The following is an 18,686-nucleotide window of genomic DNA, read 5'->3' as shown; positions in this document are numbered from 1 at the left end:
TGACAAGTTAAGATGATCCGCTAAGAATCAAAGATTTCATGCTGAAACGTACTTTGTTATTAATCTTAAAAGTATACATTTTTTAGTAATAAGAAACATGAGAAACCTCGAGCAAACTTTAGCTACATTTTTGCATTGGAAACGTTGCCATTTTCCGTAATGCAATTTTGGCAACACTACCAGCAAAACAGGCAATACGACGTCTCGTAATCAGCCACATTTATGTTTGGCCATAAAATATGCAAATATCCTTTAAGTACTTTTAATGTCTTGCCATTTGTTGGACCGCAGGCTGTTGGCCCATGGCCATGTCCTCCTCCACCAGCACCTCCTCCACCATCACCTCCTCCCTTTTGTTAATGGCATGTTTGGCATTGTCGCACAGTCGTCTTGTCTATTCCATGGAATATATGGTTGTATGTACATATGTATGTATATGCACGTTCCTCTGTAGCTTGCATTTTCATTTTGTGCACTTTGCCATTTCTTCAGTTAAAGTCTTCTTCCCCACTTTATGGCCCCCATAAATAACACCCTGTCGTTGTATCGGTGTCCATATATATATGGATATATGGATATATCCCTGTGTGAGAACTTGAGGAGCTGATCTGCGGACACAGGAATATTTCAGCTTCGAAGTGGAAGGGGGAAATTTGTAGGCAACATTTCATTTACCTAATGTCTACTGGGTACCAAAGGTGTGTGGGCATTTATTATTCAACTCTGTGACAACACACTTAACATTCTATGATTATTCACTGGACTCTATGGGAAACAAATTTCCTAAATGCCTGAGGTATCTTACATTACAAAGCCTTCCACAATTTAAGTTTAAATTAAAGAATATCTGAAAAGTTATCTTGCTTTACCTGCATTTTAAACAAGGGTATCAAATTAATCGCTTTTCTTATGCATAGCTATAATTCTGTTGGGAAGATAGCAAACTTTTGCATACGTGTTAAGCTGATTTCCCATGCATACCATTATATCCTTGTCATCGAGTGTGGCATTACATCGATTAATGTCTCTTCATTTAATTTGATTTTTTGCAGGAGAAAAGTCTTCGGTAAAGCAGCTTACCAACTGGCAACGCGAAGGCGTCAAAGGGAATTGAAAGGAGTGCAGGCAAATTGAAAAGGACTATTCGCACACTGTGGCCAGCGGAGGAGGAGGAAATCGAACCGAATGCAGTATCTCAACTACGCTCTGCAGACATCCACGCGACTGCTGACGTACCAGGGCCCGAACCAGGATCTCTATCCTGACCACACAGGAGTTGCCTCCGCCCACGAGGAGGAAATCAAGCACGCCTGCTGCAGTCGCGGCGCCCAGCTGCTGAGATTGCGCCACCGAGAGCTGGCCAAGCGACGGGCTCTCGAGGATCAGATTAACGCCAACCAGGACCAGGAACATCAGGAGGAGGCGGTGGAGGAGGAGGACTCTCAGGAACAGCAGGAGCAGCTGCCAGAGGAGTCGGACAGCGAGCAAGGAGCCGTAGGCGGGGAGCATCTGCATCCGCAGCCAGTCCAATGAAACTTACTCTCATTTAATGTCCAACTGGCGCGCAGCAAGCTGCTATCGTTCTTCAACCGCGACATGGCCGCCACCGATGGCCAAATCATATTGGCCGCCTCCCGTTTCGGCGATGCCACGCCCGTTTACCTGCGCGACTTCTCCAAGCAGCCGCTGCCGGCGGTGGCCAAGATCCTCAAGGGCCAGCACCAGGCGCTTGGGGTGCCCACCCTGTCGGCCCCATCCCTGCAGAGCACCGCCCTATTCCTGAGCGCCGGCAAGAAGTACCAGATCCTGGCCCAGCCCATCAAGATCAAGGAGGGTCGCAAGCCCACCAATGTGGGCGCCAAGGTGCTCATCCCGGAGACCTATGGCGGTTACTTCGAGCTCCTCAGCGAGGATGGTCGCTCCACGCGATGCATTGACTCCGTGCTGGAGCTATCGCGACGCCGGAACGCCCGCGTCCTGGTGCGTGAGACCTTCCGATGCCAGCAGATGAACCGGACCATTCACGCCGGCGAACTGCTGACCACCATGAACGACAACGGGAAGTACCTGCAGTGCAGGAACATCAAGGACGAGATCATCAATCTGCCACTCGATACCAAAGCCAAGTTCTCGCCGATCGCCAGGGAGGACAGCATCAGCGGTGTTCACACCGTCAAGAATCTGCTGCTCAAGCGGATGCCAGTCATCGTGAGGTGAGTTCTATATTCTATTGATATTTTAGCATAAAGTAGTTTCAGTTATGTCATAGGAACTAGTTATTAACACCTATCTGAACATTTAATCCACAGACTCGTTCACGGCAGTGCGCCCAAGGGTCTGAAGCAGCCATTTGTGCCCGAGTTGCGGCTGCTGGGCTGCGTGGAGATCGACAGGATATTCGCGTTGCCACTGCAGAAGGACACGGATCTGGTGCCGGTGCCGCTGAACGCCAAGATCAAGCTGCAGCGTGCCAAGAACATGGAGCAGCTGGAGCACTTCATCGAGTACTCGCGTTTCCTGGACAAGGCACAGCGATTGCTGGCCGATGCACGCGATCGCCTGCAGATCGTCGATCTCAAGCTGAGCGAGAAGGAGAAGAAGGACTCCAAGTTCAATAGTCGCAACGGGGGCAGATTGCCGGTGGTGATGCTGCCATCAGCAGCGGGAATGGCCAGTGGACTGGCGGAAAGTGGTTATGTGCTGCGCAAGAGTGCCAGTTGTGATTCGTGGTCGAAGCAGCAGCAGCAGGCACTGAGCAGCACCGAAATCGCGGAGGAGTACAACGAGATCGATCATATATATGATTATGTGAGGGGCCTGACGCCGCTCTCCAAGGGATTGGCCCGCTTCGAGCCCATCTGCGAGTCGCCCACTCTGCGATCCCATCACACGGACAGCGGCAGTGGCAACTATTGCAGCTTAATCCGAGCTCCGGTTCACCAGCAAGCCTCCACCTCCGGCAACAACAACTACAGCAGCTTGGAGTCGAACAAGCATAGCAGTAGCGGGGGTGGTGGCCATCATCCCGGTAGCCATCATCACCATCACCATCACGTGGTGAATCACTACCATCATGGCCATATTCAGGAGGACATCAAGCCGGTGCCGCCGCCCATCGAAACGATTCCGGGCAAGAAGCCAGCGGAGAAGCGCCAGCGTCCCACTCTACCAAAGCTTTACATCAAGAATGCCCACAGTGCTGGGAGCAGCAGCAATGGCAACTCCACGGGCACCACCCACAGCACCAGTCACAGTCACAGCCATAGTCACAGTCACGTCCACAGTCACAGTCACAGTCACGGGCAGTCCCAGCAGCAGCAGCCGCCGACTCCCAATGGGAATACGGCAAATGCGGTGGCCAATGCGGCCGCATCTGCGGTCGCAGCTGCTCATCACGTTTCCCACGGATCGCACGGATCACATCCGCATCCCCATCCGCATCCCAGTGTGCATCCACATCCGCATCCTCATCACGGCAAGGTGCTGACGCCCAACAACCATCTGCCGAGCAAGGAGTCCCTCGAGCCGCAGTCGCCTCTGTTTCACATCAGGTAAGCAAAAACCTTCTCTATATTAAAGATAGAACGTTAAGTGAACTTGAGATACATTGTGAATATTAGGTTGGCATATGCAAAACTATCAAATGCAACTGATTAACTCTTTTATATGCAACTTGCATTGCTTAAATAACTTCTTACAGGTACAAGAGCCTCAGCAGTCTGCAACTAACGCCGGACAACAACAATTGCTCCTCCGTGACGCCGCCGACGATCTCAGCCCACGGCAAGTCATCAGTAGCAGGCGGTGGATCAGGAGGAACTGCATCGGGCATACCGGCCACGCCGGGCACTCCACCGGATGTGGTGCTCAAGTGCGGCAGCATCCTGAACGTGCATGGCTACCTGTCCAGTCCGCATCCCCTGCCAATGCCGCTGCCGCTGCCCCACAGCCGGAGCTCCAGCAGCAATAACCATCACAATCCGCGGGAAGGTACCCTGGACTCATCCCGCAGCGGTGGCCGGACATCGGGCGACTCCAACAAGCTGCCCGAGAAGAAGACCCGCCGCCTGTCCCGGCCGAGGAGTCTGTCCAACCTCGTCTGGGATCTGCGGCCCTCGAAGGAGAAGTCGAAAAAGAAGCTCTACATCCATCACTTCGATCAGCGGCAGCAGGCGACGCTGTATCTGTAAGATGATTGCATGGATGTATCTCCAGGATGACGATGACGATGAGGAAGTAGCAGCACGATGATGATGATGATGACTCGTTGCCAACTCGTTTCTAGCTGCCATCGACCCCCACAATACAGAAAAAAGAACAGAAACAGAAACAGTAACAGAAACAAATACAAAAAACACAGAGAAATAAAACACAATAAAAGAAGAGCAACTACAACTTTTGGCACGCTGTGTGTGTTCCTGCAGGTGAGTTGGATGCCCATGCAAATCGTGCTGCGTTTTGATTGTTTTTTGCTTATTAAATTCGTGCAACAAACTAAGCCAGCAACCGAAATAAAAACTAAACAAACAATTCAAATGGCCAACTAATGGTTCTACCTCTCTCCCCCCCATTCTCCACTCCATTTCGTTATACAGCTTTCACCATTTAGCCTGCAGCAGCAATTTTAATTAATATTGAATTGTGCCTTTCCCTGCTACGCCCAGAATTATGCTTTAAAGCCAGATTCCAATGGAGTATTTGATGAGAATATTTCGACCGGATGGAACCACGAAAAATTGAAAGGCTGCCAGCACACACACACACTCACACAACGCACACTACAATACAACCACACACACACACACACAACTCATACACACTACAATACACACACACACACATCAAGTCTATAAAATTGTGATTTTAATTTTATGTTTAATTTAATAATTAATGCGAACCATTTTCCAATTGGACGAAAAGCCATTCACGCTGCTCAGAAAAAAATTCACAAAACGAACTTCAAAATCCACAAAAAACTTAGTTGTCTACAAACGAGATATTTATGCATTAAATGAGTACTGTATTTAAACAGGATAGCAAAAGGCAAATGTAACTAATAGTAAGTCAATATTATCGAACAAACCATAATCCATCATTTAGAGAATGTTATGCAACACTTAAAGCTAGCTAAAATGAATTTATTAATTAATGCAATGAATTTCCTCCTCATAATTTAAATGTTGTGCAAACTGTTGATTGAATGCAATTAAATCATAATCGAACAGCTCTTGTTTCGTAATTAGTTTGCTCAGAGCCAGATACTTCCCACAAAGCCACCCCGCCCCCCGAAATCCCCCGGAATATTAATTTCCCCATGATCTGCTCGCAATCGCATTGTCTTAGTCGTTTAGTCTGTACATTTTAGTTGTATTACCCAGCTTATATGGCCTACACATAGGGAGTATATATACGATATACATACATATGTAAAACTATAATATAACTTGTATTTGTGTCTAAATAAATGTCTCAGAAAAATAAATGTATATGCAAAACAATCGCTTGCGCTGAAAGTTGTCTTGATTCCTAAGTGTGGGCGGCTGAACTATCCAATGAAAGCTTAACGGCCTGGAAATTTACTCAATAACCTGAATTGGCCATTTATAATTGTCAGTAAACAGGTGAAAAAACCAGAAGGCGCCAAATGGGGTTAATGGAATTTCTATATTCTATATTATATATATATATAAGTTCATAGACTTTTACAATGGGTAAGTATACAAAATGAGCTTAAATATAGAAATATAAATAAATATATAGAAATATAGAATATCTAACTGAGTAACAATGTTCTGTGATTAACAAACATGTAAGATTCGAAACGCCCAAAAAATGTGTTTGGAATTTATAATATTACTTAAGTATAAGTATCTCCATATGCAACACCCCACCAGCTCAACTCGATGGAAATTATAGATTCCCGCCACGGAACACCTATAATAATTGATGTGATCTCACATGTCTAAATACACTGCGATACTAGGCCGTAAAAGGTGCCAATAACAGCAGAAGCAAAAACCCGCTCTGACCAAAACCAATGAAAATTGCGCAGTTTTCTGAAAGGAAAAACAAAAGGAAAACGCAAAGCGAAAAGCGCAAAAAAATCAGTTTAAATAAATGAACGCATGGCAAATGCTTCCTGGCCGCAGACAATGAGCCAAAACACCTGCCTGCCTCATAGACACCTGTCCGCGTTTGGGCAAAGAATCGAATTAAATCTCAATTGCATGAGAAGGGGGCTCATCAAGGGGGATCATGGGTGAGGGAGCAATGCGGAACCGGGTCTTTATGAAGACGAAATTGCGTTAATGCCGGTAATTAGTTGCAATATCGAACGGCTGCCACGCGAGTTCGCTGCTTGAGTCTTTCGTATGCAAGCGCTATGCAAATACATTGTGTGTACACGGCGAAAAATTAATCAAATATTTCAAAATGCTGAGCGTTGTTTTGGTTCTTCACATTTTAAGAAAAACAAAATAATTTGGAAAATATTACAACAATATAAGTTTGCCGGGTTTTCGCATTTACAGGAAGTGAACTTAAAAATAATTCTTAGGAGTATTCACATAGATATAAAGCTTACTACTGATAATTATTTTATGTGTAAAAACTAGAGCTGCAGCTGGGCCAGGAACTGGAGCTGGGGGCAATGAATTGAATAACATGAAAAATGCGCTTGCATTGCGATATCATCACGTTTATGACGTTGGCACAATTAATCAGCCGCATGCAAGCGCTAAAAGGCAGAGCAGTCCAAGGGAACTCGGCAGTTGGGGGGGATCGGGATTGGGATTGGGATACGGATCGGAATCGGGAAGAGCCTGCAGATCGGGGAGAACCATAAACGTTTCCCTGCTCATCAAATGTGCAATTTATAACCACCACAGACGCCCACGCCGAAGATCTTTAAAGCTGAGAGTGCGGCCAAGTCTCAAGTTCAGGCTGGAATTAACCCTGTATTTCCATTTAGATTTTCATATGGTTTTTTTTTACATTTTAAAACTCTATCACAACCTTTACAGTTTAATATATTGTTATATTTAAAACTTTATACAAATATAACCATTTTGTTTTAAAAAATACAGAATATACTATTTTTTCAGGGGCTTTATTATCTTTATGTATGAATATTAGTTTGTAGCCATGAGGCGGCAGAAGGTTAAGATGTTTAGTGGCGGGTCGGGAACTAAGAACCGAGATTGGGGCTAAGTCGGGGGACCTGCATGTTGCCTGGCCATTTGCTACAGTTATGGCACCAGGAAGACTGGACCTGCAGCTGCTCCATCTGCCATCCCCACCTGCCCCACCACTCCCCCTCACCGACGATCCACCCCCTCCGAAGAACTGGCGATTTGTATCGGGATGTCTGTTTAAACTGTGTGTAAATCGCCCTAAACTACGCATCAGTTTCGGTTTCAATCTCGGTCGTTTGCATGGTTTTCCCGCGGTTCTTATGGCAATGCAGAGAAAGAAATGCTTTTAATAACCTTAACATATCATACAAATGTTCTATGCTGCCTTGAAGTTTATTCCGTTTTAAAGTCAAATTAGTGAGAGACAATAGAGCTTCATGGAAATTATAGTATTTTGGCTGCAGGCTACCTAAACTGGTCACATGGAATTTAAAGAGATTAATAAATCCAATATCCAATATTAGCTATTTTAGTAGTAGTCACCGGATATATTAAGTAGCTAAATTCAGTAGAAGTGGGATTAATACAGCCGCCAGAACTTTTTGCCCGTGTTGCAGTATTTACTTGAGGAAGTGGCTGCGTTTAGAGCCGCAGTTTTATCGCGATGGAAGCGATACGTGAAGCGATATAGCGGTAACAAATTGGCTTTGGCTTTAGCTTTGGAAATTCTGGCCCAGTTCGAAAACGCTTCCGCGACACAAGCACACAATTAAAAGTTCTCGCAGCTCAATTACCCGGCTATCGATCAGGGGAAAAAAATATAGGAAGAAGAAAGAGTTAAGAGCTGGGAAAAAAAGGAGGAGGAGCTGAAAAATGCAAACTTCCCTTGCCAACTCTCATTGCAAAGTCGTAGATTTATAAAGACCTAGGGTCTTTGATCCATGTGATCTGCAATTACGCTCCGCTCGTCGGCTTGTTTATTTTGTTTTCCTTCATTTTTTTTTCCAACTCGTCTGCAGCAATTGCGCAACTGCTGCAACAAATGCTGCAACTGCAACTGCAACAACGGCTGCAACAACTGGCTCGATAATCATTCAAATTTACAAGAAAACAATCAAAAACAAATTCCTAGAACACAAATCGACGAAACTCATTTCATTTCAATTAAAGTTGCACGCCGCGCGCCACAGAACCAAGTGGAAAGGAACGAGGGGGGGAGGGGGTGTGGGGAGCTTGGGGATGCAACAGCTTGAGAAAAGTCCATAAAGGAAACCAGAAATGAAACTAGGAGTTCTGTAAAGAAACCGTCTTCAAGATGACCTGTACAAAAATGCAAAGTAAGCCTAAGGTGTTGAATACTTTTGATGTTCAAGAAAATATTAAATAAAATATATATCTCTAATAATATCTCTTGTATATATTATATTAACCCTTAATTGAAACTATAAAATTTTAGATAGAACAAAAAAAGCATTGGAAGTGCTGCTAAAAAATTTGCGTATAAGCTCGTTTTGGTTTTATTCGCTTATACACGATCGACATTTTACAGGGTATCAGATCATGGGAGCGTGCAAGAATCAGGCGGGAGTAGCTGCAGTAGAATCAGCAGCAGCAGCAGCAACAGCAACAGCAGAAGAATCAGAATCAGCAGCAGCAGCAGCGACGTTGAAAAATCCCAAAGAAAACAAATTTAAATAAGACAAACGTCAACCAATTACCGTCAATCGCATTTCCCGCAAGAACAACAACTGGGGGGCAGAAGGAGTCGCGCCAAAGTTGCAAAATTGCCAAACGGCCAATTGGGGGCGGTGGAAAAGGGGGCGGGGCAGGGCAGGAGGAGCAAGGCGCGCGCATGTGCAGTTACAATTGCGAACGGCGACTGCGTCACACGGAGAAAGGTCAAGGAACTGTGAGAGAGCCCATTTGAATAGGCCTGGTCGGTCGGCAGCCGGGGGGGGTTGAGGTGTGCAGAAGCTGAAGATATACACTGAGCGAAAAGAACGAGTTATAAGTTCATATGGTGTGTATACTTAAAGCTTCTGAAAGTTACTTAAAGAGCAATATCATTTCGGAGTTAGATACGTGTTTAACGTGGGTTAATATTTATATTTATAGAAACATAATGGGAAATATATAAATATATTTATAAAATCAATACTTTACTGTACAAAATGAAATATTTTAGTATTCTATGTGCGATATGGCATTTTGCATAAGCATCAGTATGCTTTTTTTTAAGTAAAAGGAACTGGCTTGATGTAAATTTTTGTGCAGTGTGATAGAACTGCTCTGTCTGGAAATCAAATCAAATCGAAATCAAACAAACACAAAAATGGTGAAGCGCAGTTGAGGGGGAAGGGGTGGGGAAGGGAGTTGGTTGAAAGACAAGCCATCGAACAAATTTCCATGCTCCGCTGTGAAATTCCACGACGGAATGCAACGACAACAACGACAACATTGACGAATCCAAGAAGTTTCCCTGCCAGCCTGGTTTTTCTTTACTTTTCTTATTTTTTCCCCTTCCTCGATGGGTGAGCGCAATTATCCGTCGCGTGGTGCGTACAGTGAACTCTGCTTATGTAAGCAGCGAAAATTGCACATTAAATAGTTGGGAACATGGTTTAAATAAGTTGTGGCGATGGAAGTTCTCTTCCGGCAATTTACCCATTTAAAATGGAATAAAAAATACATCGAATTTTAAAGATAAAAGAAATTGTCTGAAAGGTATATTCCTTAAAAATGCTAAAATAAATAATAAATAAATAGTTGAAGTTTAATTAACAGTTAAATACTATCAATTCCGTTTAGCTATTATTTAATTATGCAGTAAATTTTCATAGTACTATCGCATCTAGGCCCGGAAAAATCGTCGTTTGGGAAAGGAAACCAACTTTCCTCGCACCTAAATTGCCCAAGACGAGTTGCACGTACTGACAGCTTTGGCTGACATTGCTGCCCCATACCCCGTGCCACGCTCCTTTGGGCGCAGATCAACTTGGCTGTGGCAGTGCATCCATCACCGGGTGCCGTCGATGATTCGATGACTCGATGATTCTCATGCGAAAAGGTCAGCTGCGGACGACTTTGGACTGCGACTTCGTCTGGGAGTCAGTTTCGGATGCAGTATACCAGATGCCGACACTGGCCTTAGAATTTCAATCATCGGGACCAAGTGAAATGTGGCAGCAACATCGGAGCCACGTCCTGTGCGTCTGCAACATTGTCGCTCCGATCGGCATCGATCCTCTCGGTTTGGCCACTTTGTTCTCCACTCGCTGAAATTGCAACCGATCACGTTCATTGCATGCATACAAAGCAGCCACATCAGCAGCAGCAGCAACAGCAGCACCAGCAACATGAGCAACTGCAGCACTGCAGCTTCAATTGGCCAGCTCCGTCGATTTCTCATTCGATCCATTTGAAATTGTTTGATGCCAGCTTGATATGGAGGCCATGTTCGTCGCCGCTGCCTCGTTACCTCCGAAAGTACTTCAATCATATTCAGCAATTGCAGCAATTGTTGCGCCCTAACGATGTCAGTGCGGGAATCCATTTCTGGCCCCTTATGGCCCCGATTGGCAGCGCAGTTGCCCTTAATGGGGCTGGGTCACCCAGATCTAGGTGGCCCAAAGGTTGGCTTGCCAAATGGTTTGTCATGAGAGCAAGCCAATCGAGCAAAATAGGTGAGGCTGGAATGGTTACAAAGAGAAATCTATGCTTGATGTAGTTACTTAAGACAGCTTCGAAACAAAATGCAAAGTAATTAAAATTAAAATTGAAACCAATTAATATTTGAACTTGACTTGGAACTACTAAATATTTGTACTTAACTGGTAACCAAATGTGCAGAATAATGAATGATTTTATAACGTGCATAAAATTTTCTACTTATCGATTTCTGAAGAAAACGGCTTAATACAAATATTCAAAAAGTGTGTGTCATCAGGTTTCGCTGCCTAAAAGAGCCCAGCTCCCACTTTTCCACATATTTAGCTAACCTTGGTTCCGAAAAAGAATAATAAAGCTCCCCCTCGACACCATGAATCAGCATATGATGGCTTCAACAGAAACGGAAACATAAACATGCATTTCATTTCGCTGCAAAATGAGAGCTAAATGCTGCAGCAACACAGGCAGCAGCAGCAACACCAGTGAGTGCGGCAAGGTTGCGTTCACGTACAGGGCATAAAATCAATAATCCAACACACACTGGCGCACACCGCAGCAGAAGCAGCAACACTTGCAGCAGCAATAGCAACAGCAGTAGCAGCAACAACAACAGCGGCAGCAGCAACACTTGCAATAGCAACAGCAACATGAACGCACCACTGTCAACAGTCAAGTGGCAGTGCATTAAAATTGTAAACTTGAACAGCAAACAAAAGCCACAAACAGACGACGATCCACGCTGGAATGGATTGGAGGAGGAGTTGCTGGAGTCAATGCTGGCTGGGATTGTGTGCATTTGGACGCCGGGTATCCGGCTTATAAGCCCTCCCTTTCAGCCATTCAACCATGCTGCCTTTTGGCTCCTGCTCCCCAACTCTCGCCAACTCCCCGACTTGCAACTCCTGGCAATTTCAAATTGTGCGTCACGTACACGCATAATGGGCAAAAGTAATGAAAACATATGAACAGACACGCAGGATGGAAGGTTGAGGTTGTGCAGTGCCCCAGCCAGTAGGCACTTGCAATTGCAAATGCACAAAATAATAATTTCGCAATACGCGCAGTTCAATTACAATCAGCAGCAGCATCAGCAGCAACTGCAGCAGCAGCAGCAACACGCAGCAGCAGCAGCAAGATGCAGAATCAGCAGAAACTGCAACTAGCTATCATTCTGGGCATTTATTTTACAATGCATTGCCGTAATATAATTGATATGCTCTAAGTAATTGGCGCTGACCACGCGAGCAACTTTTCATGTTGCGATTGCTGATTCCTGCTGCTGCATGTTGCACGTTGCCCATTGCCGCTGCAAGTGAGAGATCAAGCAATCGATTTGTATATCGACGGTTTCGATCCATTCGATCCGATCGCCACACTGGCGACATGGCGGACCACCCCACCTGGCGGAGTGGCGCCTAATTGCAGTAGCAACATCATGCCAACAGCGGCAACTACATCACTTTTAATGCCCTAAATCGCGGTTTGGTTGTTAAATTTTGTTTATAAATCGGAGCGAGGCCAGTTGGGCTGAAAATGCTGAAAGCTTTACGCTTTGATGTCGCCAACGAAAACTGCCATTTATGGGCAATTAGGCATCGATTTGAGTCGTTGCTGCTGCTGCAGCTACTGTTGCTGCTGCTGTTTTGCTGCGCGGGTCCTGTGAGCGCCATTAATGCAGTGTGCAACAAATCACGGCTGCAATTAGTGCGTGTTTATGACTTTCGGCAGAGAGGGCGCCATTTCAGCGCTTCATATTTTTTCCAGCTTAGTTTGGACAAGCCATCACCACCAAACCCTCCCCCCCTTTGACTTTTGCCAAGCGTTTAGGCGGCCGACAATTTGCATTCAGCAGCAGCAGTAGATGCAGCATCAACAGCAGCAGCAACATGGAGCAACCGCAGCAATCGATGATGGCCAGTCCATCGAGTGGCGTCAATAATGGCCTGTCGTTGGCTATAAACGCCCGCTGGCCATATTGTTTAGCCGATAGTTGTACTTGTTCGCCGTCCAGCGCACTAATTGCCGCATATGGATGTGTGTGCGCGTAATGGCATAGATCATGCTAATATAATTAGATGCTGGACAGCAGCAACAGCAGCAACATGCCAGGGACTTTGACTGCGACTTTGACTGCGACTGGGACTAGGACTGGAACTGGAAGCCATCACAGTTGAGATGAGGAAGAGATCCCGGTCGGCGTACAATAATTGTTCGGAATTAAGCTTTTAAGAAAAGGATCTTTAGATTTACGATTGCTGACACCGCCTTCAGTTCGGCTCCGCAACATGGCCTATAAATAATTTCTATATCGTAAGCCGGCTTTGATGATGGTCTGATTTGGCTGCGGGGCATTATCTGTGCCTAGTGATATATCAAGTGGGTTCGGCGCAAGGCGCATATTGCTGCTGATGATGCTTCATCGCTGCCAGCCAAGAAATTGCAATTTTCGGCAGCAGCAACAGCAACAAATGCAAAAAAAAATGCATAAGACAGAGGAAAAAAATGTATATAAAATAAAAGAAATGGCAGATATTCGCCTATGCTTAAAATTCCAAGGCAAATTGCGGGCAAACGACCGCATTGGTGTTGCATGTTGCATGTTGCTGTGGCAGCAACATCAACACAATTCAGCGTCATCGCAAACATCAATTGACCCTTCGGTGCTTCAGGATCAAGCGTAATAATCGCCGGCATAAAAACGCTTTGCACTTTTGCGCCAGAATAATGGTCGAAAGGTTGCAAGTGGCCTGTTGCAAGTTGCCAGTTTGCCAGTGCCAGTTGGCGGTTCCCAGCATGCATATGTGCCTTGACCATGATAGTGGCCTTTACCTAATGCCACACTCGTACCACCACGTATCCACATGATTGTGGTGGCAATAAAAGACGTAAAGTGTCACCAGTAATGACAAAATTGAGAAACACTCATATGAATTCGAAATATTTATAGGCCATTATATTTCTATTAATAAATAAATTAAATTACAAATGTCTTAATGTGTATAAAGTCGACCCTCTCTGTTTTATGCCTTGATCCTTAAAGCTGTTTGGTGTTTTTATCACAGCCAGCCAACTTTTTCCATAATCCCATTCAGCAGCTTTTTTTGCTGCCATCAACTTTAAAACTTCAATTTGAAGGTGGCCAACATTCTGCTCAGATTATTTCCTGCCTTTGTTTCGAAAAAATGCCCAAATGCAGGATGGCAAAGTTTAGTAGTTCGGCGTTGTTTTGTCAGTTGCGAGTTAGTCATTCTAAAAACATGACCAGACGTATTCATTCATCAATATGCATGGACACATTGGGGCTTTCGGCTACCCAAACTGGCAGTTTTAATATCCTTCATGGGGTGTTAATAATATCGAGTATATACCTTCATGCTGCTAAAAGTAATTAAATATTATAGTAGATACTTTAGTACCTATTTATGTGGCCTGTTTCATTTATAAAAGGTTTACTTCATTCGAAGGGTATTTCGTATACGTATCCCAGAATCTCACATTCTGCTCGGCTTTTAGTTTGTGCAGTTTCTTTTGCTGGATTTTTATAGCTGCCGCCCATGGGGTCAATTCTGCACGCTGGCCGTCATGTGTGCCCTGGCCCTGGCCCAAGCCCAAACCCAATTTTAAGCCTAGACCCTGAGCCCGTACTCAGACCCATACCCATGCCCATACCCATACCCAAGCCAATACCCATATCCAGTCCAAAAATCCATGGACTCATATAGCCGTGGATGGCAGAGCGAAACGAGTGCAACACGAACTGCTTAATGGACTGGGCATGCACTCTGAGCGACGACCCATCACATCAGTTCCTCAAACTTGGTTCCACTCGCAGTCGCAGTCCCAGTTGAAGCCTCCATTTCATGGCCATGTGAGAAGAAGACATCTGGGTCCCAGACACTCATTTCCCGCCGAAGTGTGTGTGTGTGTGTGTGTGTGCGGGTTAATCAGCTTTGCCAGCGGGCTTTTCATCAAAGAGCGAGCGGCACCCACACGCGCGACACCACATTGCAGAAGGGATGCACTCAGAGAAATCTATGACTAACACGGAATTCTGACCCCTGAAACATCAAATAATATCCTTAAGAGTTAATAGTTAAGAGTTGCAGTTAGTCGACTTCCAGTTCAATTTGTTCAGTGCACTCTTACAAAGAGAACAGATTAAGCATACGACGTGTTGTGCAGTTATCAACGCGATGCCAACGATTCCTAACGGAACGCCGTGCGTCGTCCCATGGCGGAGGTCTGTGCCCCAAACCGCTCCACCTTGGTCTTCGGTAATTTATGATTCGCAGCGCACGGCCTGCAAATGATCTATTGCCCATTGCAGTTATCCAAGCGGATGAGGAGGAGGAGTAGGCGAAGGAGTAGAAGGAGGAGGCGCAGACGAGGACTTTGGATCGGCACTTGTTGCATCAGCATCGGAAGACTATAACAGCCACAAGTGATTTCTTTCGCATCGGAGCCTCCAGGCGCTGCTGACAGTTACAAAGTGCGCCCACTAGTTGGCGGTCAGGTTAAAATGACCCAAACTAAAAGCCACAGCCACAGCCAAAGCCAAAGCCAAAGCGAAGCCGTAGCACAATGCATATATGCGTTGTCGACGCCATCTCGCTAGCTTTGATTAATGGACTTTTCGTGTTGGCTTCGATTCTGGCGTCCACGGCGTCATAAATAAGCCTAAAAATGCAACAACAGGCAAAAGGTGGAGCACGTCTGTGCGGCGCATATTTATCATTGGTAAACTTTATTCTTTACATTTACATACAACGCGTTAAAATTACTTGTCCAATTGTATTTACTTTAGATATTACAATTTAAGTCCTATTCATATGGATATCGTAGGTGAAGTGCTTGAAAAGTTGAAAATAACTGTTTACACAATAGAATTCTATGTCAATTTTAAACTAATCTGGCTACTATAAGTTACGATTTTGTGTTCCGGCGGAGCGCACGACTGCGAGAGCTAGAAAACGTTTGAATTTCGATGAGCTCGTCGTTAAAGACCTATACAATTCGAGCCGACTTGGCTCGTTCCATTGCTTTTGCTAATGCTGATCCTTTCGCCGTTGCTTCTGCTGGTGCTGGAGTTTTTGCTGATTGCTTAGACCGACTGATCTCGCCCTGCTGCTTGGTACACTATAAGGACGGCGGATCGTACTGGAAGCCCGGGTTGTTGAACTTGAAGCGCGCAATCTCAAACTGCAGTGTCTCATATTTAATGTCGGCCAGTCGCTTCAGCTGGTGCGCGATCTGCTGGGCATCGCTGCTGCTCAGCGCGCTCGTCAGCGAGCTGGGTTCCCGCTCCAGCTTTGTACTGTGCAGCGGCGGCACGGCCTGCATGTTCGAAATGCAACGCGGCGCATTTTTAACTGAAACATGGAAAAATACACAATGATTAATCAATTAGGTCTTCTCAAGCAAGTGGGATATTTATAATGTTACTCCAAACGGAAGAAGTTACCTTCGTAGATGATTTGCTCCCTGGGCTGTGTGCGCATCCGCTTGACGGGCAGCTCGCCGTTGATAAGCTTATTCCCGGAGGAGGCCGTTCCCGGATTGATGACGGCGGCAGCGGGCCTGCGGGATGTGACATACTCCACGGCGTGCGGTTGCACCGTTTGGGGTTCCTCCTCGACGTGCTCAAAGGATGTGTTGTCCACGACAATGGTGCGATACGTGCCACCGCCCGTATTGACCGCCGTTGTGGACGCGGTGATGCCGGCCTCCGCCAGATTCTCCTCCAGCATGTCCTCGTGATCGACATGCTCCTCCACCATCTCCTCTTCGTCCACCTCATCGTTGATGGCCTCCTCCACGGCGGCCTGCAGTTCCTTTTGAAATGCAGCCGAAGTACGCTGCCCCAATTCCTCCATCTCGTCGTCGTGCTCATCCTTTTCGGACTTCAAATTGAGCATCGATTCGCCGCCGGTGGTGGGCACCTTGCCAAAGAGATCCAACGCGCGCGTCTCCACGGAGGTCATCGAGATGTCCTTTTCCGTGGACAAAAGACTGCGTCTGTACTTGCAGCGAGTGGTGTTCTTCCAGTCATTTAGGCGCTGTATTCGAAGGAGCAAATTCGGGATTAGAGCAAAACATTTCGGGTATGTGGTGATTGTCTTACCTTGCGCCACTCCTCCGGCGTCAGTGTGGGTCCGGAGCTGCACTTGTTTAGCCGGTCGGAGAGCTCCTTCCACTTTTTGGTCAAGTAGTTCAGGTCATAATCGCGCGGCACTCGTCCGGTGGCGAAAATTGGGTCGCTCTCCATCATGTCGATGTACATTTGGTACTGCTCCGAGGAGGTGCGTTTCTTGCGGCGGTCCATCTTGCCGTTCATCCGGGTATCCTTGTTTTGTGCCTGTGTACTCGATGCCGTGTTAAAATCGCTGGCAAAAGCCTTCAAATGCAAATCGACGCCACCAAGCGATGCAAAGTGTTCACAAACAATTACAGGCGTTTGGGATTTTCTAGTTGAATTTTGATGCTGTCAGCGCAGGGTTGTATTCAGCGCGCCAGTGGTGCGCATTTGGCGGGAAGGGATAATGCACGCGATAGTTTTAGCTAGATGTGCAAAAATGTAAATAAATTACCCAAAGAATAAAAACATAACTTTTCTGTATTATTTTTGTATTTAAACATATGCCTGTGAACGTATTTACTTTTTCTAAGGAGAAACAATAATTCGTCACAATATTTATTAGCGGTTTCATAATACATTTCAAAAAATATGTGCGAAAAGTATTTCGTCGAACGATATGCATAACAACAGCCTTAAGAACGAATAATTGGTATAACGTACACACTACTCAAGAATTAGTTTGTTGCACTTTCAACGAATGCGTACTGTACTACACATTGAAAGTTTCTCGACTTTTAGTTCGTGGCGGAATTAACAGGTCCCTCTGAGCTCACATTTTGTAGTGCTCCATGTGCTCCATGGCTAGCAGATTGAACTGGGCTATAATTCCGGAACGTATTCGAATCCGGGATTGTTGTACTTGAAGCGGGCTATCTTGAAGTGCAGTGAGGCCTCGTGTATGTCCGAAATGCGTTTCAGCTGCTCCTCGATTTTTTTGCCATAGATGAAAGACGGTTCTTTTGCGGCGGATTCTTGCGATGTTATATTTGTGACTGAAAGAAAGGCTAACTATTTATAAGATATATATAAATATATATACTACTCACCTTCGTAGATGATCTCACTGGCGCCATCAAGCCTAAGCCTTTTCGCGGCACTATGACCATTGATCACCGTTGGGTTGCTTTGCTCGTGAGGCTCTGCTACAAACTCCTGGTACGGCTCCTCCTCCTCCTCCTCCAGCTCCTCGAACTCATCGGGCTCCTCATCATCCTGCTCCTCGTGCTCCAGAGACTCTTCCGCCAGTTCCTGATGGCCCGGGTGTGTTGATACCTCGCGACCATTTGCCTCTGAGGAGAAAATCAACAGAGCTCTGTTCTCCAGAGGAGTCATGGCACTGTTCTTGTCATCCGTATTGATGCTGCGTCGGTACTTGGAGCGTGTGCTGTTCTTCCAGTCGTTGAGGCGCTATAAGTGTGGCATACTGTCTGCTTAAACACTCCATCTAATTGCGAATAGAACATACCTTTCGCCATTCCTCAGGTGACATAGTCGGACCCGTGGGACACTTGTTAAGCAGATCGCTGAGCTCCTTCCACTTTTTACCGTCCTGGGTGCGACTCAGTTTGTTGAGCGACATCAGGGGATTGTCCTCCATGAAGTCCAGGTATACTTCGTATTGGTAATACGATGTTCGCTTGTTGCGTCTATTCATTTTGCAGCAAAATTTTGGCCAACAATTGAAAACAAACAAATTGAAACAGACGCCACAAAAAGGCAATAAAGCAGGAGCTATCGATAACACAAAC

General features: G+C 45.8%; 4 protein-coding genes across 7 annotated transcripts in view; 2 read left to right on the top strand and 2 right to left on the bottom strand.

Annotated features, from left to right (window-relative positions):
• LOC6531000 overlaps positions 1–1,533 on the top strand; it is a 79,044-nt gene extending 77,511 nt beyond the window's left edge. For all 3 annotated transcript variants that reach the window (XM_015196268.3, XM_039371978.2, XM_002091802.4), the window contains one exon: positions 1,053–1,533. In XM_015196268.3, the coding sequence (XP_015051754.1) occupies positions 1,186–1,533 (348 nt within the window). In that variant the 5' untranslated portion in view covers positions 1,053–1,185. The remainder of the gene's footprint in view (positions 1–1,052) is intronic.
• Positions 1,534–1,596: 63 nt separating this feature from the next.
• On the top strand, positions 1,597–5,498 carry LOC6530999. The gene is made up of 4 exons (XM_002091801.4): positions 1,597–2,213; positions 2,310–3,551; positions 3,701–4,424; positions 4,596–5,498. The coding sequence occupies exons 1-3, from the start codon at positions 1,597–1,599 to the stop codon at positions 4,188–4,190; spliced, it is 2,349 nt and encodes a 782-aa protein (XP_002091837.1). The 3' UTR covers positions 4,191–4,424; positions 4,596–5,498.
• Positions 5,499–15,525: 10,027 nt separating this feature from the next.
• On the bottom strand, positions 15,526–17,265 carry LOC6530998. The gene is made up of 3 exons (XM_002091800.4): positions 16,924–17,265; positions 16,264–16,858; positions 15,526–16,171 (listed from the first exon to the last, which is right to left on the bottom strand). The coding sequence occupies exons 1-3, from the start codon at positions 17,134–17,136 to the stop codon at positions 15,939–15,941; spliced, it is 1,041 nt and encodes a 346-aa protein (XP_002091836.1). The 5' UTR covers positions 17,137–17,265; the 3' UTR covers positions 15,526–15,938.
• Positions 17,266–17,479: 214 nt separating this feature from the next.
• On the bottom strand, positions 17,480–18,683 carry LOC6530997 (histone acetyltransferase KAT6B). Of its 2 annotated transcripts, none has more exons than XM_015197305.3 (3): positions 18,404–18,683; positions 17,985–18,345; positions 17,480–17,942 (listed from the first exon to the last, which is right to left on the bottom strand). In XM_015197305.3, exons 1-3 carry the CDS (start codon positions 18,590–18,592, stop codon positions 17,758–17,760), a joined length of 735 nt encoding a protein of 244 aa, XP_015052791.1. In that variant the 5' UTR covers positions 18,593–18,683; the 3' UTR covers positions 17,480–17,757. The 2 variants fall into 2 exon arrangements, with proteins under 2 accessions (XP_015052791.1, XP_002091835.1); XM_002091799.4 differs by having other exon boundaries at positions 17,480–17,930; positions 18,404–18,677.
• Between the last annotated feature and the right edge of the window lie 3 nt (positions 18,684–18,686).

This window comes from Drosophila yakuba, chromosome 2R (assembly GCF_016746365.2).
Source record: "Drosophila yakuba strain Tai18E2 chromosome 2R, Prin_Dyak_Tai18E2_2.1, whole genome shotgun sequence".
Lineage (NCBI taxonomy): Eukaryota > Metazoa > Arthropoda > Insecta > Diptera > Drosophilidae > Drosophila > Drosophila yakuba.
The sequence above is the reverse complement of the archived record's forward strand: the minus strand, read 5'-3'. Positions and strand labels throughout refer to the sequence as shown.

Excerpts from the sequence above, each read along its gene's own strand:
- LOC6530999 (XM_002091801.4), top strand. The coding sequence starts at position 1,597 with ATGGCCGCCACCGATGGCCAAATCATATTGGCCGCCTCCCGTTTCGGC. Across the intron at positions 2,214-2,309 it reads CGGATGCCAGTCATCGTGAG|ACTCGTTCACGGCAGTGCGC; the intron begins GTGAGTTCTATA and ends TTTAATCCACAG. Across the intron at positions 3,552-3,700 it reads TCGCCTCTGTTTCACATCAG|GTACAAGAGCCTCAGCAGTC; the intron begins GTAAGCAAAAAC and ends AACTTCTTACAG.
- LOC6530998 (XM_002091800.4), bottom strand. The coding sequence starts at position 17,136 with ATGAACGGCAAGATGGACCGCCGCAAGAAACGCACCTCCTCGGAGCAG. Across the intron at positions 16,859-16,923 it reads CGCCGGAGGAGTGGCGCAAG|CGCCTAAATGACTGGAAGAA; the intron begins GTAAGACAATCA and ends CTTCGAATACAG. Across the intron at positions 16,172-16,263 it reads GGAGCAAATCATCTACGAAG|TTAAAAATGCGCCGCGTTGC; the intron begins GTAACTTCTTCC and ends TCCATGTTTCAG.
- LOC6530997 (XM_015197305.3), bottom strand. The coding sequence starts at position 18,592 with ATGAATAGACGCAACAAGCGAACATCGTATTACCAATACGAAGTATAC. Across the intron at positions 18,346-18,403 it reads CACCTGAGGAATGGCGAAAG|CGCCTCAACGACTGGAAGAA; the intron begins GTATGTTCTATT and ends CCACACTTATAG. Across the intron at positions 17,943-17,984 it reads CAGTGAGATCATCTACGAAG|CCTTTCTTTCAGTCACAAAT; the intron begins GTGAGTAGTATA and ends ATAAATAGTTAG.